Source organism: Chaetomium fimeti, assembly GCF_033439085.1.
Source record: "Chaetomium fimeti strain CBS 168.71 chromosome Unknown B0H64scaffold_10, whole genome shotgun sequence".
NCBI lineage: Eukaryota > Fungi > Ascomycota > Sordariomycetes > Sordariales > Chaetomiaceae > Chaetomium > Chaetomium fimeti.
In genome coordinates this window covers 592,994-614,008 of record NW_026944338.1, presented here as the reverse complement: position 1 = coordinate 614,008, position 21,015 = coordinate 592,994, and the positions used below count along the sequence as shown (strand labels likewise).

The 21,015-nt window shown below is 54.9% G+C and overlaps 8 protein-coding genes across 8 annotated transcripts; 5 read left to right on the top strand and 3 right to left on the bottom strand.

The window, feature by feature from the left end:
- Nucleotides 1-70: 70 nt before the first annotated feature.
- Nucleotides 71-1,134, bottom strand: B0H64DRAFT_478603 (uncharacterized protein; the record flags this gene model as incomplete). Its single annotated transcript, XM_062808261.1, has 4 exons — nt 804-1,134; nt 647-752; nt 400-590; nt 71-210 (listed from the first exon to the last, which is right to left on the bottom strand). Exons 1-4 carry the CDS (start codon nt 925-927, stop codon nt 71-73), a joined length of 561 nt encoding a protein of 186 aa, XP_062654831.1. The 5' UTR covers nt 928-1,134.
- Nucleotides 1,135-1,265: 131 nt separating this feature from the next.
- On the top strand, nt 1,266-2,583 carry B0H64DRAFT_478602 (uncharacterized protein). Its single transcript, XM_062808260.1, has 2 exons — nt 1,266-1,760; nt 1,818-2,583. The coding sequence occupies exons 1-2, from the start codon at nt 1,408-1,410 to the stop codon at nt 2,155-2,157; spliced, it is 693 nt and encodes a 230-aa protein (XP_062654830.1). The 5' UTR covers nt 1,266-1,407; the 3' UTR covers nt 2,158-2,583.
- Nucleotides 2,584-4,839: 2,256 nt separating this feature from the next.
- Nucleotides 4,840-6,183, bottom strand: B0H64DRAFT_446542 (Alpha/Beta hydrolase protein; the record flags this gene model as incomplete). The annotated part of the gene is made up of 4 exons (XM_062806921.1): nt 4,840-5,261; nt 5,352-5,830; nt 5,885-5,990; nt 6,054-6,183. The coding sequence occupies 4 exons, from the start codon at nt 6,181-6,183 to the stop codon at nt 4,840-4,842; spliced, it is 1,137 nt and encodes a 378-aa protein (XP_062654829.1).
- A 1,422-nt stretch (nt 6,184-7,605) lies between these two features.
- On the top strand, nt 7,606-10,144 carry B0H64DRAFT_436149 (uncharacterized protein). The gene is made up of 4 exons (XM_062806179.1): nt 7,606-7,636; nt 7,691-8,170; nt 8,230-8,509; nt 8,597-10,144. The coding sequence occupies exons 2-4, from the start codon at nt 7,888-7,890 to the stop codon at nt 9,984-9,986; spliced, it is 1,953 nt and encodes a 650-aa protein (XP_062654828.1). The 5' UTR covers nt 7,606-7,636; nt 7,691-7,887; the 3' UTR covers nt 9,987-10,144.
- Nucleotides 10,145-10,822: 678 nt separating this feature from the next.
- Nucleotides 10,823-12,212, top strand: B0H64DRAFT_478599 (uncharacterized protein). The gene has a single exon (XM_062808259.1). The coding sequence runs from the start codon at nt 10,956-10,958 to the stop codon at nt 11,994-11,996; it is 1,041 nt and encodes a 346-aa protein (XP_062654827.1). The 5' UTR covers nt 10,823-10,955; the 3' UTR covers nt 11,997-12,212.
- Nucleotides 12,213-16,445: 4,233 nt separating this feature from the next.
- On the top strand, nt 16,446-18,016 carry B0H64DRAFT_45872 (alpha carbonic anhydrase). The gene is made up of 3 exons (XM_062807423.1): nt 16,446-16,838; nt 16,892-17,183; nt 17,254-18,016. The coding sequence occupies exons 1-3, from the start codon at nt 16,698-16,700 to the stop codon at nt 17,799-17,801; spliced, it is 981 nt and encodes a 326-aa protein (XP_062654826.1). The 5' UTR covers nt 16,446-16,697; the 3' UTR covers nt 17,802-18,016.
- A 494-nt stretch (nt 18,017-18,510) lies between these two features.
- Nucleotides 18,511-19,565, top strand: B0H64DRAFT_450961 (uncharacterized protein; the record flags this gene model as incomplete). Its single annotated transcript, XM_062807146.1, has 3 exons — nt 18,511-18,541; nt 18,698-18,847; nt 18,907-19,565. 3 exons carry the CDS (start codon nt 18,511-18,513, stop codon nt 19,536-19,538), a joined length of 813 nt encoding a protein of 270 aa, XP_062654825.1. The 3' UTR covers nt 19,539-19,565.
- Nucleotides 19,566-19,937: 372 nt separating this feature from the next.
- Nucleotides 19,938-20,975, bottom strand: B0H64DRAFT_410329 (uncharacterized protein). The gene is made up of 2 exons (XM_062804783.1): nt 20,046-20,975; nt 19,938-19,974 (listed from the first exon to the last, which is right to left on the bottom strand). Exon 1 carries the CDS (start codon nt 20,931-20,933, stop codon nt 20,373-20,375), a length of 561 nt encoding a protein of 186 aa, XP_062654824.1. The 5' UTR covers nt 20,934-20,975; the 3' UTR covers nt 19,938-19,974; nt 20,046-20,372.
- Nucleotides 20,976-21,015: the final 40 nt, after the last annotated feature.

The following is a 21,015-nucleotide window of genomic DNA, read 5'->3' as shown; positions in this document are numbered from 1 at the left end:
GCCGACTCTCCTCCTCGCTCAAACCATGAACCCTCTGCACACCCCACCGCAAACACCAACCGCCACCCCGTCACCGAGTTGGTACGCACCACGGGGTGCACGGGCGTCGAGGGTGTCGCCGGCGTTGTCGGGCGCGCCGCGCGGGCCGGCGTACAGGGTGAAGTTGTTGCGGCGTCGCGGCTTCGTTGAAGAGCGGCTGCGCGTAGGTGGCTGTCACTGTCAGGGTGTCGGGGAAGGGGCGGAGGGTCGGGGAGACGGCGGTCGTGGAGCTTGTGGCCAGGGACCCGGAGCGTGTGCTGTGAGTTGGGGGGGTGGGGGTGTTAAGTGGTGGGGAACTGGCGGTGGGTTGGGTGGATTTCTGGGGTTGGGGGTAAGGGGTTGGCTGTTAAGGGGACGTACCTCCGCCGGTCTGGGGCAGCTGCGTCAGCCGCAGCAGGGCGTGGTCACTGGGGACTGCCTCGAATGTGATGTCGGGGTGCCGCTGGTTCTTGCCGGTCTGATGATGCTTGCCGCCGCTGGAGGCGCCGTGGAGGCGGTCGGCGTAGAGTTTCTTGGACTGCTTGGACGAGATGACGGTGATTTCGATGTCGCTGCGCCGTGTTCGCGGGCGGCATTGCTGACCGGGTGGATAGTGTGCAAGCTGGACGCTTCGGGCTTGCCAGATAACTTGCCAAGCCGGCCGAACAGCTCCTTTTGCAGGTCATCCGTGAGGCTGTCCTGGGAGCGGAAGAAGACGACACCGCGTTGGGAGACTGAAGATAGGTAAGCGCGATGCCCTCACTGGTGTGAATGGTGCTACAAACTGGTGGTCGCTAGATCCCGGAGCAGCTCGTCCGAGTTGGGAGCCCGGAGAGGACGAGGTCGAGGACCTCCCCGCTCAAGTGCCCAACCTGTATGCTGCGTTTTGCACCAGCAAGTGGACCACATCGGTCGTCCGCCAACTCTCGCGGCTCACCTCGTCTCTCGCACAGGTTGACAGCGTCAACGACGCTGCCATGCAGCTCCTCCTAGGCGAAGCTCCCCGGGCCGTCAAGGCCATCGACGTTACGACCAAGTTGGTTACAACTTACGACGCCCGCCGCTGACATGTGCGGCACCCGACGTGCGACGCGATTCACGCCGCAGGGGCCATCGGCCAACTTCGTGTAACGAACGGCTAATTTTAGACAAGCCTTAACTCATTGGCCAAGTGGTAACCAAGTCAAGCTGTGCCACACACGAGGGAGCTGGAATGGTGAAGGTGTGGGGCAGGCCAGGGCCGGCGGGGCCCGTCAAGCAGTATGCAGTCTCGGCACCATCTTTACTCCCACTTTTATTTAGGTAGGTACAGTACCTACGGTACCTTGGTAGGTAAAGCAAAACTTGCAAGACTCCCCAATTCTAAATCATCGCGTCGATACTCATTCAATGGACACTCCCAATGTGGCGGACCCCGCCTCGACCGAGGCCGCCGCTGCCGCTACCGCCAACACGCCCCATCTTGACAGTGCCGTCCGGGTATTAGTGCAGACCCAAACGCACCTCGTTCCCGGCGATAAGTCTACCGACTTTGCGGAGAGAGAGGATGCAATGCTGAGCCTGATCGGCCAGCACGTCTGGCAGCGCGAGCTCGACCAATTCCGCGAGCGCCACTGGAACTACCAATGCCACTTTGCCCTGGATAACGTCGAGTGCTGGTTCCTTGTCGACCACCACGGCCCGGACGAGAGTCCGCCGCCAGACCCGCCGATTGTATGGTATCGATGGACCGGAACAGAATTGTTTGTCTTGATCTCTTAGGTTACCTACCACCGTAGCTATTTAACTAACTGTGGCAGTGTAATGGTGCGCGACCCGCTTCCTAGTAGGGTGCGTCGTGAGCTCCGGTATTATCCATTCCAACGGGTCAACCGCGTCCTTATTCAGGAGTACCCTAAGCAGCCACCTCCAAGGGTTTACAAATCCCGTACCGAGGAGATACGTATAAAGCGATGGATCCTGTACGAGACGTTGCTTGGTAACCTAGGCTTAACTGAGGAGCTACTACGATTTGCAAGGGATTATCCTGACGCGGCGGAATGGGTGAAGCTACGGGTTCCACCGGAGGCTTGGGCGAGACTCGAGCATCTTTCAACGTTCGTGCTACAACAACGCGAGCCCGAAGAGGGCCACCCCTAGACTGGGTCGTTGGATCGGGTTGACCGCCGAGAGAGTTAGAGGGGGCTGCGGTCAAAGACTCAACGCTCGCCGCAAATCAAAACAAAACAAACTAAATCGAGCACCCAGTCAAACAAATAAGATCGCAAATTTGATCAAATCCATTTGACTTATTTGAACTCGCCACTACTAGCCACAGAAGGTTGCTGGGGATCTCAAAATTGTTCCTGCACCCCAACAGCCACCACAACTCACATGATGCCCTGTGGCACCCCAAACCTGTTACTTGGCGCTACAAGAGGGTTTGTTTTACAGATATTTACATCACAACTTTCGCTGGACCAACAAAACCAGGCATCCAACTATCTATAAGAGCTAGGTAATATCCTGCCTACTATGGTGTTGAGATGAAGTAGGATCGTTTAATTCGGGTTCATTTTTTTATAGGTAGTTCCGTATAGGTATTTAATGGCTGTTAAGGTAGAAAGAGAATCAGCGTGTAATGGGGGTTAGGGTTATATTTGGTATGGATTTTGTTGACTCCTGTCAAACAGATCAACTCTAATCAAACGCAATCAAGTTTTGGCCCAATCAATTCAAATACGCCTTCGGATTTGGTTTGTTTGAGTTGTGGCGAGCCCTGGCTGCGGTATATACCTAGGTACCGGGTACCCAATTGCAAGATGCGGACTCGCTAAATCACAGCGGTATTCCAAAATGCTCGGCACATGCGCCGTTAAAAATATTTAGACCAGCTAAAGGTGAACTCTATTCAAAGGTACCAGACCTTCCAGACCTCTAGCCCAGCTAGCTCAAGCACAACCCCCCTTCGAGGGCCAAGTCTACATACTCGGGTAACCCTATGGGACCAGCCTATAACGAACCCAACACACAAAGACGAGAACTCCCCAACCCGCTACCAACAATCAATAATATCCCGCGCAGTCGCACTTGACCGTCTTTGAAACATTCTCGCGCCTGTGTCCCAAGCCCGCGCAACGGTTGCACGGGCCTGACTGAGCAATACTCCCCGACCCCCGGCAATGGCTGCATTTCGGTGCATTGCGTCCAGGTCCTGTTTTCCCTTTGTAACAGGACCTGCATGGGATAGAGCCTGTCGACATCGTGCCACTGCCCCTGCACGTGCGGCAGGTGACATCCTGGGTCACCGTGGTCGTGTACTCGCCTCTGCCGCGGCAATAGTCGCAATGGGGGTCTGGGCGGAGGCGCCCACCGCTAGAACTGCCGGAGGACGACCTGGAACCACCGCTGCTTCCGCGAGGCATCTTGTATGGTTTGTCTGCCATTTGTTAATCTTGGGGAGAACGCCGAGGGGTCTCGGGATGAAACTTACTTGGGGGTTTGGAGATGAGTAGGGCAACGAGTCTTTTGCAAAGGCGCGGAATGTGCTCAAGAGAGCGAACGATGGTGAGCTTGTTGGATGTGGAGTGGAAAACGCAAGGCGGAGTGTGCTGAAGGCGAAGTGTGTTGATGGTCTAAGTCAGTTCTCCTGGTAGATGGCGACTTGGCCCTTATATGCTTGTTCTGGTTCTCGTCAAGACTCAAGTTCAAAAGGGCGGGACTGGTTCGCCGAGGCCGTCTCAGGTTGGGCCATCCTCATCCTCTGCTCATCGCCATCGCCATCGCCATCGCCATCGTCTAGCCCACCGTGGCGCGGCCCGGTCTGCGTTTGAGTCGGGGGCGGCGACGTTTGGTGTTGAATCCATCTGGAACGACTCAAATCGAAATCACCTTTCCTAAGATGGGAACAAGAATCTTGACCGAGACCCGCCATACCGCGTAGACGCGTACACCGGGGGGCTATCACCGGGGGAAAACGCTAAAATTAGAGACTCCGGGGCGACCGATGGGATTTGGTCTACGTTTCTGCCCTCTCGGGCCGCCGCTTTGTAACGGGCCTTCGATGGCGTGTGCCACGGCGTAGTGGGACTAGGAGCTAACTTTGTTCCGTAGTTAGGATGGACCAAAGCCCAAAACACAACCCATGTAGCGCCCTCGATGGCGTGCGCCACGGCGTAGTGGGACAAGGAGTTAACTTTGTTCCGTAGGATGGACCAAAGCCCAAAACACAACCCATGTCGCGCCCTCGATGGCGTGTGCCACGGCGTAGTGGGACTAGGAGTTAACAGCCCAAACACGGAACCCACTAAAATTGGGTGTCGGAATGGGGCAACGTTCCACGTCCCCGTCTCGGCATCCGTCAGCGATCCTTTGAACGTACCTGGACCAATCGTTGAAGAAAAACATACGACCAATGGGACGCAAGGACGTCGTACGCTCAGGAAGGGCTATGCCAAGGGATTGAGCGTGCTTACAAGGAGCAAAAAGGGACTTACTTGTAAGCACTCTAAACATGTACGCATGTTCCTTCCAAACGAATTGGCTCCACGGCTCATTAAACTGTGAGTGCCTCTGGGCCTTTTTCTGCCAAGCAGAACCACTGAAATCCGGAAGGCGGTGAGCTAATCCTTTTGGTAGGGACATCCGTAATGCCCAGGTTGTTGCTCAACGTCAGGATCATAAGCATCTTAATCGCTCTAAGATAGATCGTATATAGTTACTAGAGAACACTGGGAGTTCTCCAGTTAGCGTATGTAGATACGACTCGGCTGCACAATTTCCTTGGCCATTTTACCGGCGTGTAAACTACGTCTATTATCCTATGTCCCCAAGCCATCGATTTTACCCGCCTCGCGCGAACAAGAGCTTGCACCTCTCCAAGTACTCGCTCCCGGAGTGTACGGCTACGTTCGCAAACAATTTCTGGTGGAGCCGCTCCTCCGGAATCAGAACGGCAGTCCAACGGTTGAGAGCGAGATTTGAAGCATCCTGGTCGCGAAGGACAACGCAGGTCCCACTTGCTCGAAAGACGGGGCGTGGGACCGGGTACCCGTCGTGGTACAGTTCCTCGGCTTTCTCTGGACTGAGCACAAAGACCTGTATTACCGCGTCGATGTATTCCTTTTGTGCTAGGGGGACGGGATCTCCCTCGTTGATGATGCTCAGGAACAGGCCCGACCGGAAGGGGTCCCGCGCCGGGGGCTGGATGGGTATGGTTGTGATGGGTGGGGCACCAAAAGTAATGCAATGCACCTGCCGGAAATCTGTAGTTATAAGTGGTGTCAGCGGCATAGTTGGGTCGGAAATTGTCTTGTTGGGGAGAGGGTGACTGAAGAGTCAAGAGCGAGACGTACTGGGGACGACGGCGGTGAAGGCAAGCCGTGATGACGCGGACCCGGCCATGGCGTAGAGCAGCTGGGCCACGGCACCGCCTGCCGAATGGCCCGTCAGAAGCAGGTCAAGCTGGCTGGATGATGGTGACGTCTGCGTAGCCTTCCATGATTCAACTGTGGCCTGGATGTGTTTTGCGAGTCGCTCCTGCATGGCTTCGGCGACGGCTAGAAAGCCCCGATGGAACTGAGCGGGTGGCGTGCCGATATCCTGTGATGAGACCGGCTCGCCATTCCCATTCACCATCCAGTCCATCAAGGTGACCGAGCCTCGGATGGCAACGACTAGCATATTATCCACCACCGTCCCTCGAACTTTCTTCCTGTCTAGAACGGCCTTGATTTCAAAAGTTATCGAATTGGAAAGGGGCTCGGACAGAGTTGCGTACGTATCGTCCGACTTTTCGGCGGCGAGTTGGATGAGCCTCCGCGTATCCTTAGACCTGATACTCGCGAGTTAATCTAGGTCGTTATAATAACTAAGGGCTAAAACCTACGGGTCAAAAGTTTCCACATTGTCCTCTTCCTGGATCTTGTGATTTGGGACCTTCTCAACCCCGAAGCGGTAGTGCTCGAGTTCGCATTGCTGCGCCGCTGTGAGAGCTATCTTGTGTTAATCTAGGAATGTGTTCCGCCTGAGCCGATAACATAAAAAATATGGCTTACGGCCCGTGGTCCTTAGAAGTGTGTCTAGGAACCCTGAAGCCTCGTTCAGGGCCTTAGATGCGCCGGCAGAGTGCTGTAGGGAACCACCTGACCCGGAATCCAGCACCGCCGCACTACTTTTCGACGCCATCTTTACCATTTTCCTTTCCCGTGGGTGATCAAGCAAGCGCCTGAGGAACCGAGGTAGTATTCCCTTGGGCGTGCTCATCTCAGAGGGTGAATCGGACGCGTTCGAAGGTTCCCCAGGAATTTGCGGCTTTTCCATCGTTGATAGGAGTAGAGTGCAGTAAGTCGACCTCTAGAGATGTCACTTTTTATGAGGCTGAGGGCGAATGCGGACAAGTTTGGTAGTCCCTACATCTCTAGGCAGGCCTTCATTAATATAGCATCGGGGAAAAGGGGGCATCGTGCTGGGCTGGGGAACAGGGGCTGGGTTCAGCTGTGCTGGTTTGGGCGCGTTTGGGTTCCGGGGTCGCCGGGGATGCGAGTTCTTGGATCAGCCAATGTCAGCGCAAAGTGCCATCTTGAGAGGCTTCGGGTTTTTTACTTGCTTACACAGATATGCAAGATGTGAACTGTGCAGCGATGTGGCCCAGCTCTACTGGTAATAATGTCTTGCCGCCTCACTCGGCCCTACCAAATCAGGATTGATGAGCTGGCCGGCTTGAGTATGTGGTTGGTTGTGAAATTGCATGGCCGCACGACTGTTCAGAACCGGGCTGTTAGGTTCCAGGTTTTTGCTTGTTAGGTAGGCACCTGAAATCTAGCGACTGGGGAACGTGCTTTCTTTCCACTGGATACCCAATCATGGCACCTTCTAGAACGACGAGAACTCCGCCCTCCATCGCTTCCATGGGTCGCCACAGCTATCTTACCTACACGTTGACACGTTGAAAAAGGTTCGTCCAGTCTGAAATTCGGTCTTTAGTCGTATGCTCCTCTCCCCAGTAGCTGACTAACATTTATGTACAACAACCTGGAAGCCAACAACCCCTTTGGTTCTGAACCCTTACACTCCAGCAGAGGTGGAACCTTGCGGCGCGATGGCAGCCACAACCGAGGAAAAGAAGAAAGAGCCTGGACAACCCGCAACGGTCAAAAATGTCTCCGAGACGCTCCAAAACCTCTATTGGGCAGCGGTTCACAAGGAGGTTCAGAACATGATTCAGTTTTACAAAGTGCTAAAAGAGGCACCCGACCCCCCCCAGACTCCGAGTAGTCTCGACTCATCCAACTTCGAGAAGATGTTTGCTGTCTGGAGTGAGTGGACCCTTCCCAAGTTCACTGCTGTGTGTGGTGTCAGCACTCTCTCACTGCGAACGAGGACATACTGTAGGTACCTTACCTAGGTGGTAGCTAACTTGTCCGTAGTTCAAAGCCAACCCAGCCTCGGCAAAGCATCTTCCTCAGACCTGTTCAACGATACGATGCGAAGAGCCAAGGGTATTGTACTTTCTAGCTCCTAGCGACGATTAAACACAGTTCAATTCGAAAACTGACACGCCATATATTATGCGCAGAATACTTAACAGAAGCGGAAACTACCGATCACCGCATTGCCCGCCTTATCCTTCAATCTTCCGGCAAGTATCTGACAGCAAGAATCACAGAGAACATCCCACTGATAACTGAAGAAGGGTTTCTTGACATCGATATTATTTATGAGCCTACGCAAATGTCTCAGCGGCATCTCAACGTGCAGCCAAATCTCCCCAACCGTATTAACCCTCTGCTGGGTCCCTTTCACATATGAAACGCATGGCTAATAAGTCCCTTTCCAGTTGAGGAAATAGAAACAGGGGATGGGACAGGTTTCCGCAGGAAGCTCATCGGCATGTCGTGTGCCCAGTGTCGACGGCTCATCCGGTCCAATATCTTCTACGAGTGCGTTTGCGAGGGAACCTGTCACTCCGGCGTTTTCTACGAGTATTCCGAGGGCGAAAACTCTTCCAAGAGCGCCTGGCGGCCTTGCCAGTGCGAATCTAGCTCCGGGTCTCTACCTTCCCTGCGTCTCCGTTCTCACTTTCGCCTCTGTGCGCCGTGCAAGAACGTTACCGACAGCTGCAACAACGGCCGCGTGCTAGGTTTGGCTCAGTATGAAGATCCCTGGGTTGACGGTTGGTACTTACCCTTTTTGTGTTACTTACCATTTTTTGGCTCCTGACTGTTTAAGTAGGCGTAGATGTTGGGCGGTTACGGATTGAACTGCACAAACTGGATGTGATAGAAAGGCAGAAGGAAGAGAAGCTCAAATCAGGGAAGGATGTCCCGAAGATGCCGCAGAAAGACAGGGTCGCCCTCAAGGTGCTTGAGTGGACAACTCCACGGGACGGATTAGCGGCCCAATCAGCCCTGCGCACATGTGCTCTGATGCTCAAGGGGAATTTGGCACCTGCAGGAAACTTCCACTTGTGCCTTATGCTTGGTCCTTTGATATTTGAGTCCGGACAGCCCGAGTAAGCTACAGACCTCCGTACCCGGTTAACCTTATGTGAAGAAGGCAAGCAAGGCGACGGCTATGTCAACTGACCGCTGGAAATCAGAACCTACCGCGGCATTCTAGTATCTCCACGGCTTCCACCACACCTTTTTCCCAGGAGACTGGGCCGACCGAACCAAGTTGAGTGCCCGTACTTCTATCAAGCCAGAGGCAGCAAAAGGGTAGAGTACAAGACGAAGCCCATGCCCATCCGTCAGCGGCCGATCCTTGGTTGTGTCAAGCGAGTATATGGAGGCGCCTTCTCCGGGTATCCCAACTCCACGCGCCGTCGCCAAAACAGGGTGATCGAATTGTTCGTCGCCGAAGCGGTCGAATATGCGGCCATTGCAAGCTCAAAGGCAGTAGAAGCAAAGTGGAAGCGTCTTGGCGAGGCCGCCGACAAGATTACCACCGCACTCAAGGATTACATCGGAAAAGAGGTAGACAAGCACCTCAACCGCGTCTCCAGAATTTTACTCGATGAGCGCACGATACGAGGCTGGAACCCATACAACAACAGCTGCCAGTGGCTGGTAATGCGCCTGCTAGCTGGCCAGGATTTTGAGACGGTGATTCCACGGTTTCCTGCCAGTCTCGACCTTTCCGACGAGAAAAAGGAAGAAGCAAGCTTCGCCTGGCCACGCTATCTGATAAGCTTCGGGCCAAACATCGACGGGTTCAACCAAAGCTTTTACCAGCCCCAGAGCATGATCACCAACTTTGCACAAAGCCGACCAAGTATCGACTATGACTTGATCGAGTACTTCGCCTGGCTGCGATGCAAGACAGCATCATCACCACCTGGAGCCACGCAAGACACACGTCTGCAGCTCTCCCGACTCCTCCGAGAAGACATCACAACAGACTCCCTCTGGGCAATGCCAGGCGACACCCTCTCCATGCTCCAGTTACACCTCCTCCGGCAACCGTCCAAGTACGGTCTTTCCGAAGCCGACTGGACAGCAAACCGCTTTCTGCTTCTTCACCTCCTCGACATGTTTGCAGCCATGTCCGGCGCGTTAGGGTCCTCCGTGTTCCACCTCCTCTCACAAGACCGCCAGCTGCTCTCTAGAGTCACCATTCCCAGCGCCCGCGTCTTGGGTAACGTCCTTGCCAGCGAAAAAGTGCGCATGATTCGCCTGTCGTCGCGGTGGGTGGCTTACGACATCGAGAATCGAATCCCTAGCGCTATGGGGGTGGATAAAGAGCTCCGCCGACAGCTACAAAAGGAGGGTGGGGCGCCTGGCGATCCCGTACATGGCGAGGAGGTTTTGTCTACCATGGTTGAGTTCTTTCTCACACCGCTCGCGCTCGTAGCCGGGAGGACAGTGACTCAGAATCTGGGGCAGATTTTCCGGTTCCATCACAACGGACCGTGGATCACGCTGAACCTTTTTGGGCATACGTATGTGTGCCCGCTTTTTCTGAAGCAGTTGAAGAGTGTGCGAGGGTAAGACATGTTGAACAAGGACTGCTGTGGACTTTGGGAGATTACATATACCGGAGGAGCGGATCCCCAACCCCCGGGTTGCTCGGCCCCTTCAGCTTCCATGTCTCCTCAGAACTATGTACTCCTGTTTGCTAAATATGCTCAAAAGTGTTTCAACAACGACCCGTCATACGAAACGTTGTAGTCATTCAAACCCGGGATTCTCCCGCGCTTGCGTCAGCTCTACTATTTTAAGGCTCTCCCTCTCTCGGATCCTTTGAGCGGATATGCCACATTGCAAGCACAAGATCTAGCAACAATTTGGGCACCGCCGGTACCAACCCCGCCTTCTCTGGCCCTTTCTGTCACGGCTTGCTCTAGCTTGTTCACATTAATGCGGATTAAGTATACGGAACTGGTTAGGTACGGAGCGCTTTGACAGGTTTGTCTCGCGACTGCAAGACATCCATCCACCTACCGTGTAGGAGAAGCGAACGGCCTGTAGTTTACTTGTGGCGCATGGCCTCATCTTTGAGTCTTGGTAAGCAGGTGGTTTGGGATATAAGATGCGAACGCAGTGCCTTCTCGGACTCAACTATCCATTCAAAAGGCCAGTAAAACATGGTTTCGGATTCCAACTCGCTCCCTGGGAACCAAAACCGCGGATTCTAACTAGCGCTTGATGTGATGTGGTTGCAGTGTTACACATGGAAGCTGACAGCCACCCACATGAGGACGTAATGGGGGAGACAGCGAATGCTACTGCACGATAGGTGTGGAAGCCGACACAGCAACAACGTGACATGCAGTGAGATGGGTGTGGACTTAGACTTCGTATCTCCGCCTGTCAATTTCCATTTCCCCGCATGACTCGCATCGCCACCTCGCACTCAACCGCCACATAACTAATACGTTCGATTGTATTTATACTGCGCCGGTATAGCCCAGTTTTGTTCAAGCTCCCATTATCGCTGCCACACAAACTCACGCAAAAATGACGTCCGAAAACCCCATCCCCACGGTCGATCTCACCTCCTTCAGCTCGCCCTCAACACACTCCGACGCCGACCGGCTCGCCGCCGGACAAGCCTTCGTCGCGGTGCTGCACCGGTATGGATTTGCCAACGTCATCGGCCACGGCTTCACCGCCGACGAGATCAACCAAGCATTCCAATGGAACAAGACTCTGTTCGACCTGCCTTACGCCGACAAGATGAAGGCTCCTCACCCACCCGGACCGTTCCCGCACCGCGGCTACTCCGGCATCGACCATTACGCACGCGCCGACACCAACACCTCCACTTCTCCCGACGGGGAAGAAGCTACGCGCAAGATCTCGGACCTCAAAGAGAGCTTCGAAGTCGGCAGCGCGCACGACGACCAACAGCAAAACATCTGGCTGCCGGACGACACCCTGCCCGGCTTCCGCGCCTACGCAACCTCGCTCTACGAGCGGCTCGCCGGCGTGGGATCGGTACTCCTCGCCGCCATCGGCCTCGGCTTGGGCCTCGACGCCCAGGAGCACGACGCGCTCCAACACCTCGCCTCCCACCGCCACAGCCAGCTGCGCCTGCTGCACTACCCGGCCGTGTCCAAGGCGCGCCTGCGGCACGACGTGCGCGCGCGCATGCCGGCGCACAACGACTGGGCCACGTTCACGATGCTGTTCCAGGACGGGGATAGCGGCGGGCTGGAGCTGCGCGATCCGCAGACGGGGGGGCAGTTTCTGCGCGCGCAGCCGGAGGGGGGCGCGCTGGTGCTGAATGTGGGGGATATGCTGGAGCGGTTTACGAACGGCTATTTCAGGTCGGCCGTGCATAGGGTGTCGGTGCCGGAGGCGGAGATGGTGGACGAGGAGACGGGGGTGCCCGCGAGGCGGTCCATTCCGTTCTTTGTTAGCCCTGCGCCGTCGCATACGGTGGCGACGCTGTCGCGGTTTGTGAGTGACGAGAACCCGAGGCGGTATGATCCGGTGCGGTTTGGTGAGTATGGTGCGTCGGTGAGCAAGTATCATTACCAGGTGGGGAATATTTGAGGTATTTTGAGGTTTTGCATGGGTAATTGCGACTTCACTCTATATCTAGACTTGTATGACTTTAGCAACGTAAGTGGTGTGCGCTCATGTGATCCTAACCAAGATAGGTAGGTAGTTGGTGTCCTAACCTCGATGCCATCGACAGTGTATGGGACGGCCATCTGATAATCATGACAACCTGCCATATCACGCTCGTCGATAGAGCTCTGATGGAATCTAGTCGCATGGCTGTGACAGCCGAGTTCGAACTCGCGGACCAGGAAATGACGTCAGGGCTCTTCCGTTTTGCTTATGGTGATTACGAGGCAGCCGGCTCGCCGGCAGAGGAGTTCGCCGCAAATATTCCGGAGCGGGAATTCAGCCCAGCTGAGCTGATGAGATCTCCACTTCGTCGTCGTCAAAATGAACGTCCCGGTTAGTCAGCTCCTCGAGTAGGTCGAGAACTGGCAACAGTGTCACCCTGGGCCAACGCTGTCGGGACTTGTCGCGATGTATTTCTTCTTCGGAGTCTATCGGCGGGGACTCGCTGTCGAAGGGCTTCCGACCATGTGCTATCTTGTCCAGTAGCTGTACGGCTTCTCGTTTGCGATTATCCAGACAATAAAATAAGACTGGGCTAACTCTCTTCCCAGAGGAAGGAGGAGCTCTTCTGGTAGATGGACGCCCCGGAACAGTTTCCATACCTCAGCGAATAACTCCTCGACGATTCCTTTCTTGATGAACTTCGGGTGATGACGAGTCCGTGGAAGGGAACGTCGAGTCCGAGGAATGTAGAATACCGGCCTTGTAGGTGGCCTCGGACTAGTTTAGGCTGCAGCCGGACTTATAGAGACAGCTGATACAACAGGTTAGCGCCAGCGTTTGACAAAATTAGCAGAGCGGCTGTCAGATGCATTCAGGAATCCTACTTGTACGACCCTCACACTCTGAGCCCTCCTGTTTCCACTGGCCGCAGGATTAGACACTCAAACTCCGTGCCAGAATTTACTGCTGCCCGGAAATAAATGAAACAAGGTTTACGATTATTTGTAGCTAAAGAAAGGGGTCCGGCCAGCGGTCACAACAGTATCAGGCAGGTCCTCTTCGGCACGGCCGCATCGTTCCCTGCAGGGTCTGTACCCGCCGCTGGGTAACGTCAAGCCCGCGATAGCGACCAAGAGCCTCGCAAATGCCTCCTCCGTCTCGGGCCCCCGGATCTCGAGACTCGAGGTCCTGCAAGATATCGATCGTTTCGGGAGCGCAGAGGATCACTGTTAGCTCAATTCGCTGGTTTGTTTGGACCTCACCCTCCAGGCGAGTCGGCGAGGGCATCAGCTACATGTAGCGGGCGCGACGCAAGCGGCTCCTCCAAGGTAGGAGAACTGCTCTCCGCTTATGCTGATCGCCTACGTTCCTAAGTGCATGGAGAAAGAAGGAAATGCAAAGAAAAACCAATGTTCAGAGAAATCATGCAAGTGTGTAAAGTTGATCTCTCCGCGAGCCATCCCCATGCCATGGTGTAGAGCAGGGTTAGGGTTGTCCTGAGTGCTCGAGGGTTGCCTGATCGGGTCCACAGGAGTGGTCTGGACCGAGTGGGCCACACAGAGGGTATTTCCCTTCCACTTGTGCCACTATGGCTTACACTTCCTCTCTCCTCGTGCAACCACACGTCTATTCATGTTACCCCCTTAGATGCCGTCCGTGACGACCGGTTTACGCCGTTTCCTCAGTCTGAAACGGTGATACAAACATCACTGCCAGGCCCAGAATCCGAGGGGAGGACCTCACGGCCGAGATTGGCTTCGGGTTTGAAGAGCGATGCTAGAGTCCGTCGACGTATGTACCTAAGTCAGAGTTGTGTTCAAGTACTGACACGTATATGTATAAAAGGTGTCAAGAATCTCCCAGGTTCCTGGAGTGAGGAGGCAGACCATTGCAACAACATTTCAAGTTACATCACATAATTCACATTCCCGCGTTTCACCACTCTTCACAGCAAAACATGGCTCGTTGCCCTAACTGCCGTGCCAACCCCATCGGTACCGGCAGGGTGCAATATCCTTGCGATAACACTCAATGCGACGGCGGCCGCATCCTTGCCACTTGCAGCGATGCCGCCTGTAGACAAGGCCGATACTGGGCGCCTGCACTAAGGCGGTGGGAGACTTGCCACACATGCAATGGCAGATGGCAATGGAGGTCCGCAGAGAGATGCCGTCGATGCAATGGAACGGGCCATCTTGACAGGCCTTGCCCCGTGTGCTTGATTAACAGGGTAAGTTTTGGGTGGCCTTGCAATCATTCTTTACGTTCTATCTTGCTAATATGCCCGAGCAGCCTCAATAAGTGCAGTGTCGGTTTATATCTTGGTTCGACTACCACGTGGCAAGGAATTGGACTTTCTGGAGCCTTTATTCGGGCAGGTCTTGTGATTTGGTTAGAATTTGGTAGCTGGTCTCCAAATAACAAAAGAAGAGCTGTGCTGGCGCAACAATCATGAGTATTGGCTCTCAAGAGAAGTGATTATCAACGAAGATGAGGCGTAAAGGGTGGGGGCGTCGCGAAGGTCCAGTTTGTAAGTAATGGACCTGTGGTGATGCAATCTTAGCGGGAATCGCGCGGGGAGGTTTCAAGCGGCCTAAGGCCCATTAACTCCGGTCGAGTTGGGTCAACTAGTAGGTACCTATGTAGTGCATTGGTCTCGGCGTCGTGGGGTTTCTGGCCAAAGTTGCGGAGAGGGGATCTCTTGTGGTAACCATGCCGCCCTTTTCACCTTTCTAGGTGGTGGGTGGAAAGCGGGACTTCGTAAGGGCTGTTAGTAAGAACCTACGTGGGGAAGCTTTGCCGACCGAACCCCTGAAGTGCTGTTGCTGGTATTATTATCATGCTCCTTGGTTAGGAGGTACACTACTTGGTACCGCATAAGTTAATGAATATCGTCTCATGTAGGCGGTGATCATCGAAGGCGCGTTTATTTTCCTCCTTCTCCAGAACTGTCAGGACGCCACAGTCATCGTGCTCCTCCGCCAAACCTGGCTTGCCGAGGGCCGTCGCACGGCGATCCGGCTGGGCCGTCTTGAGGAAAATCGGGAAAACCTGCCATAATTGCAACTAAAAGCTTGATCAACGTCACAGCGATTATTTTTAGTGCCAGACCTTTGATGGTTGGTTAACGCGGTAAAAGTTGGCAAAAAGTAGAGTCGGCTGAGCGGATCGTGGGGTCCATGAATGATGCAAAAACAAAGTGGACTAAGATCCATGAGAGAAGAAGGCCGGCTGCCCAAAAGGGGCAATTCGTCGCGCGGGCAATCCATACGAACAGCGTCTGAGATTCAGAACCAAGACGGGCCGGGGTCAACTGTCAGCCATCGACTGCACCATGCCCTCGGTTGCAGCTTATTATACCTAGCAGGGCCAAGTGGCTGATGCGTTGAAACAAAAAGGGGGTCTCGGTGGTCCGGCCGTTTGGCGAGCCTCTCCGATCGAAAGCATGGTTCAATTAGAGTGACTCCGTCCGATTGGCGGATCCCTCGTCTCAACCCGGAGCGGAACACGCCCGCTTCTTCTTTCCTCCTTTACGACCTGTTCCTCGGCTACGACTTCCTCTCTCATGCGCCGAAAAATCGGGCGCTCCAAATCAGACCGGTTCTTTTTCGCCCGAGCAGGCCATTGCAGCTAAAAAAACAATCTCGAACGCGGTTTCAACGGTTTCAGCGAGGCAGAAGCGCGAGGTGCTCTCCATGTCGCGCGCCTGTCACCCCGATTGGGCAGTTCGTTTCGCACCCATCGACAGCCAAAAGTGCATGGGTCAGTCGCCCTCCTGTGCTAGGGAACCTGACGCAAAAAATCGCCTGACTCTCGTTTTCGGGCATGTTCCCTCCCGGAGGCGCAGGGCCTCGAGATAAGCAAGCGGGCAACCGACGTCAACAGACTCCGACACCGTCCTCCAAGTCTACCTAAGATACGTTCCGTGGTTCCCTCCACTCCCTAAAAAGGGATGCGATGAGTTCAGACCGTATTACGACAGCTGCACCACAGACAAAGCTTATTCTGCTTCACAAACAATGCCCAGGCGAGTTTAACAGAGCCGCATCTCTTGGGTGCTTGGCCTGTCGCTCAAAACCCGAAAACCGGCCGTCTCCAGACTTGGCCACAGGCCTGCTTGGGCCGCCACACACCCGCCAAGCAGGCCAAGCTTCAGACTCCTGCAGCACATAAAGCTTGGCAGTCGCAACTCCTCCACCCCTTTCTTGGCTAGGGGGTTCAAGGGACAATATGGTCTGATCATGACGAGTTCTGGGCCCTCTTGGCCAACGAAAGCGTGGAAGGAGGTTTTGCCCCCTTGTAATAACGACGACGTTGCAACGGCACTCGACTTTTTCTCCGGGGAAATGTGAAAATCGAGATGAGTGCGAGGTTGCGGCCCCCTTCCCCCAGACCCCAAGGGCCCAAACACGGGGTCAGCCCCCAACGGCCTGAGTGTCGATACCGCCGGCCTGGTCGTGTCCTCTGGGCATACAAAGATCAGCTTCCTCCCGCTCGGCTCGTTACTAATGGAATCATGGGTCGTACGGTTTTCTTCTTTTCTCGTCTTTCTTGGCTCGGTTGAAGGTCTGGGACCCTCTTCGTTTCTATTGTACCTATTCTCTTGTCTTGTCTTAACCCCTGCAACACATTCCCTTTTTGGATATCCTTCCCTTCTTTTGTTTCTCTTCTTTCAACATGGGTTTGACACTCAGAGCTCTTTTCCTGGCGGCATCGGCGACGCGGGCCCTCGCATCATGCGCCCATGGAACATTCCTCCGGCCACGCGCCGAGGGCGGGACCGTTGAGGTCGCCACGTTTGGATATACCGGGTCTATTGTACGCCCCCCTGGCTCCTCCCGACGGAGACACCCGGCTAACACAAACATCAGGGACCCCTCAACTGGGCAGCACTCGAGTCCCCGGCCAACGGCGTGTGCGCCACCGGCACCAACCAGTCCCCGATCGACATGGTCGAGGGTGTATTCAGCCTCCTTCAGGGGTCTGATATCGAGCTGACCGTCAACGACATGCCCGACGGCGCCGAGTTCGAGAACCTGGGCACGACAGTTGAGGTGATCACCCAGGGTGGCTCGCTGGCCGTGGCCGACAAGCAATTCGAGCTCCAGCAATTCCATTTCCACCTGCCCAGCGAGCATCTCGACAACGGCACAAGCCAAGCCAGTACGTCATCTATCACTCCTGCTCACAACTGTGTGACGTCTTATGGAACCCCCTACTAACACCTCTTCAGTGGAGATGCACATGGTCTTCCAGTCGGCCGCGCAAGAAATCGCCGTCGTCGGCGCCTACATCGCCATCGCCGACGGCGCCGCCGCGGCCCCCGCCCCCGCCGTCAAGCGCTCGCGCATCTTCGGCCGGCAGGAAGCCACGCCCCCGCCCGCCGGTGGCGGCGCCGCCGTGGCACCCACCACCCTGCTCGAGACCCTGTTCTCGGTCGTCGACCAGATCGCCGTGCCGGGAACCAAGGTCACCACCCCGCCGCTCGTCATGTCCGAGGTCGTCGACCTGCTCAAGGCCAACGCCTTCCAGATCTACGCCGGCTCCCTCACCACCCCGCCCTGCTCCGAGGGCGTCAGCTGGCATGTTTCGACCGCCCGTCTGGGGGTCACGCCGGCCTCTTTCATCAAGGCCCGTGATGTCATTGGCTTCAACTCGCGCTTCCCGCAGAATACTCCCGGTGAGCCGAACTTGTTGATGATGTCGGCGCTGGGGTCGGCGACGGCGGCCGTTGTGGCTATGGCGGGGGGTGGTGTCGTGGGCGCGACGCCGGCGGAGTGAGTGTGGGTGGAAAGGGAGGGGGGTGAGTGGGTTGGGCATGGTGGTTTGGGAATAGATCGGTTGGATAGATGTTGGGAGTTTGGTTTGTTTGGTCGGTTGGTGTGGATGTGTGTATGTAAGACTAGAGCCTTGTTAGGCAACTATCTCAGGTTGTCTTGGGATCACAACAATACCGTCAAACATATCAAAACATGAACCCAGTTAATACCTCTCAACTCTGTTGCTCCTGCAACTGGCTTCACATATCAGCACTTTGTTAACCACATCCCGGCCGAATGGGGAATCCGGAATTCGATTAAAGCACTACGACATACTACCCCTAGATCAATGTACTTGCTATTTGCTTGTTGCTGTAACTACTGAGCTTCAGTTCCTTCTCAAAAGCCGCGTGGCTACGTTCAAGTACGGGAGACCTTTCGTTGTGTGGCACACAATGGGTACCTACCTCTTTGATCCACAGACGTCGTCATCACAAACTGTTCCTTACATCCAGATGTTCTGCATGATTCACCATACCTGTTCAGAGGTCCATGTATAAATTGACCACCTGTGAAGCAATAACATGATGGCCGCCAAAATACCCCTCGAAGCCTTTCTAGTCCTGTCGACCCCCAGTATCCTGCTCGAATATTTCTCTCCCACATCACCTAGAAATTTTCCTTCAGGAACACACATCGACCTCGACCGACACTAAAGGGAGAAAGTCGCTATGTGTGTCCATAGTCTCATTGCACTGTGTGGTACGTACTTCAATCCTGTCTTCCCACGAACGCAATAAACACGCTATCACTTCACTTAGAAACCTGACAAGCACGACTAACTCCGTCATAGCCCATGTGAGAAGCACGCATTCAACAGGGATATCCCCGCTCATAATACACGGGATGCTTTCCCAGATGAGGCCAAAGGCCACATCATTACTCGCTGGGTCTTCACGAACGCGTACATCTGGTGTGATGACTACGTTCGCTCACCCAATTTTACCGTCAGCATGTATGCCAACCCGCCCAACTGCCCCAATGGTATCCTAGGAAAGGATTACGAGCGTAAATGCACCCCCCCGACGCGAAGTAAAGCGCATGACCCAGCTAACACCTCCCAACAGACTACCGCTCCCGCACCCTCTGCGCCGACTGCATGGAGTGCGGTTGCTCCTTGCCTACAGAAAAGTCATCCGCGTACGGTTTTGCCACTACAAAGGCCTTGACAACAGCGAGACAGGCTGATTCGCTTGCTAGGCGCACCGCCAGCAGTGGCGTTGCATCGACGGCGAAGAAGAATGCCCCCGCCCCCCTGAGGGTCATCGACCTCCGCGAGGACGATGCCGCCGATATCGCGCGGCTCAAGCGCAAGGCGGCCAAAAAGAAGAAGAGAGAACAACAGATCAGAAACAGCCTCCAAAACCAAAATATCTTACCGAGTGCCTCCGCAAATAATTCCCGCTTCCGTATTGCCAAACGACCGACGCAATGCGAACCCCCCATCAACCGCGGTGGTCGCGCGCCCCTTTGTCCCGAGGATGAGGCGCTACTAGACTCTGTCCCACTCCTAGTCTTTGATAAAAGCCAACAGGACGAGGAGGGTGACGATGCTGACGACGAGGAGGGTGACGATGCTGACGACGAGGAGGGTGACGATGCCGGCGATGAAGACGAAGAGGGCGGCAACGTTGTCGTCAACACGTACTCCCTCCCCGTCCTCAGCCTCCCTATCCGCCCGCGGAATGGGGACCACTAGCGACACCGACCTTGAGATGGACTTGTTGTCGCAAATGTTGCCGAATCTGGCGTCCGGCCGCTGACTGCTTGAGACGTTGCGCGTTGTGTTGGTATGCCTTGGCCGTCGGGTCTGGGGTATGGTTGGGGTTGCTTTGGGACTTGACTAGGGACTGGCTTCGGTGTTGTAGGTGGCAGGCATGCCGGGACTAGGGCGGTGAACATGAGGGTGGGCGTTATTACAAGGGAGCATTATGAGGTTGTGAGTGATGCTCTTCCATGTACTGAGGCGGGGATCCTTATATCCTCAGCAAAACTACAGAATTGTGTAGTGTATTGCACCTAGCAGAAGCGAAGGTCTAAGACAAGGGGAAAACTCTAAGGAGTGAGTGTAAATTACGTGGCCTAGCAAGCAAGTGAGTCAACCTTGTCAATGGGGGTTCCTCTATTGTAATACTCTAAAAATACGGCCAGGACTTAGTTAGATGCATCTTTATGTTGTACCCCATCAGGCCAGTGCACTACCTACTTTTGTGAGTACCGTACTAGTAAAGGGCTCGCTCAACCCATGTTTGCCTGTTCTTGAGGCACCAACTTGTGCGTGGATCTGAGCCTCTCGCCGTCATGTGGTCGGAACATACCGCCCGTGGCGGAAACCGTTGAATAACCGAGACTGCGGAATGTCTCGCTTGCCCGCCGCCACCAACAGCACAACGATCTCGTTACCGAGATTTAACGACGCCTCATCCCAACGATTGATAAGATCTGCTAGCGCGCATTTACAACAAAAGCCACAATTGTAGCTAACTGACCGGAAACTGGTTGGAACGTGCGACGCACGGGTGCCTGCGGCAGTTCAACAACACCAACGTAGAGGGTGGGGAGGTGACGCTGGAGGAAAGGGTGCAGTGGTGTGGGGATGTTGCGTGGGTGCTGGAGTATGTCCATGGGAAGCGGGTTTGTGCATGCAGATTTGTCTGGGCGGAACTTGCCGGTTGGGGTTGAGTAAAAGGGTTATGCTGTGCGATTTTGGGGGGTCGGGGATTGATGGGGAGAAGGCGGCCGTTTGTGCGGAGGTGGAATACCGGCATCCGAGCGAGGGTGAGTATCGGTGGGGAGCCGAGTGTTTGTGGGGAGATTCATGCGCTGGGTTCGACGATGTATGAGGTTGTTGTTGGGAGGGAAGTGTACTGTGGGCTGGAGGAGGGGGCTGTGGAAAAGCTCGTGGAGCAGGGGCAGTATCCGACTCGAGTGGTGTGTGGGGGATGCCATTCAAAAGTGTTGACAAGGGGGTTATGATTCGGCCGCCGGGGTGGCGGAAGATATCAAGAGATGCCGGGTTGCAGCTGCTGAGTCCGAAAGTGGTTAAGGAATTACCCCCCTTTATTAATGAACAATCGGGGAAGAGCCGGCCCATGAGGGCGAGGTCGTTGCATATGAGTAAAAAACAACAACATGCTTTCAATATGAAAGCCCAGGCTCAAAAGCCCGAGTGTAAG

What these genes read in the sequence shown, in the direction of transcription:
- B0H64DRAFT_478602 (XM_062808260.1), top strand. Translation starts at nt 1,408, where the DNA reads ATGGACACTCCCAATGTGGCGGACCCCGCCTCGACCGAGGCCGCCGCT. An exon ending in CGATGGACCGGAACAGAATT is followed by an intron (nt 1,761 to 1,817) that starts GTTTGTCTTGAT and finishes TAACTGTGGCAG; the next exon opens with TGTAATGGTGCGCGACCCGC.
- B0H64DRAFT_436149 (XM_062806179.1), top strand. Translation starts at nt 7,888, where the DNA reads ATGTCGTGTGCCCAGTGTCGACGGCTCATCCGGTCCAATATCTTCTAC. An exon ending in TGAAGATCCCTGGGTTGACG is followed by an intron (nt 8,171 to 8,229) that starts GTTGGTACTTAC and finishes CTGTTTAAGTAG; the next exon opens with GCGTAGATGTTGGGCGGTTA. An exon ending in TTTGAGTCCGGACAGCCCGA is followed by an intron (nt 8,510 to 8,596) that starts GTAAGCTACAGA and finishes GCTGGAAATCAG; the next exon opens with AACCTACCGCGGCATTCTAG.
- B0H64DRAFT_478599 (XM_062808259.1), top strand. Translation starts at nt 10,956, where the DNA reads ATGACGTCCGAAAACCCCATCCCCACGGTCGATCTCACCTCCTTCAGC.
- B0H64DRAFT_45872 (XM_062807423.1), top strand. Translation starts at nt 16,698, where the DNA reads ATGGGTTTGACACTCAGAGCTCTTTTCCTGGCGGCATCGGCGACGCGG. An exon ending in TTGGATATACCGGGTCTATT is followed by an intron (nt 16,839 to 16,891) that starts GTACGCCCCCCT and finishes CACAAACATCAG; the next exon opens with GGACCCCTCAACTGGGCAGC. An exon ending in CAACGGCACAAGCCAAGCCA is followed by an intron (nt 17,184 to 17,253) that starts GTACGTCATCTA and finishes ACACCTCTTCAG; the next exon opens with TGGAGATGCACATGGTCTTC.
- B0H64DRAFT_410329 (XM_062804783.1), bottom strand. Translation starts at nt 20,933, where the DNA reads ATGGGCCGGCTCTTCCCCGATTGTTCATTAATAAAGGGGGGTAATTCC.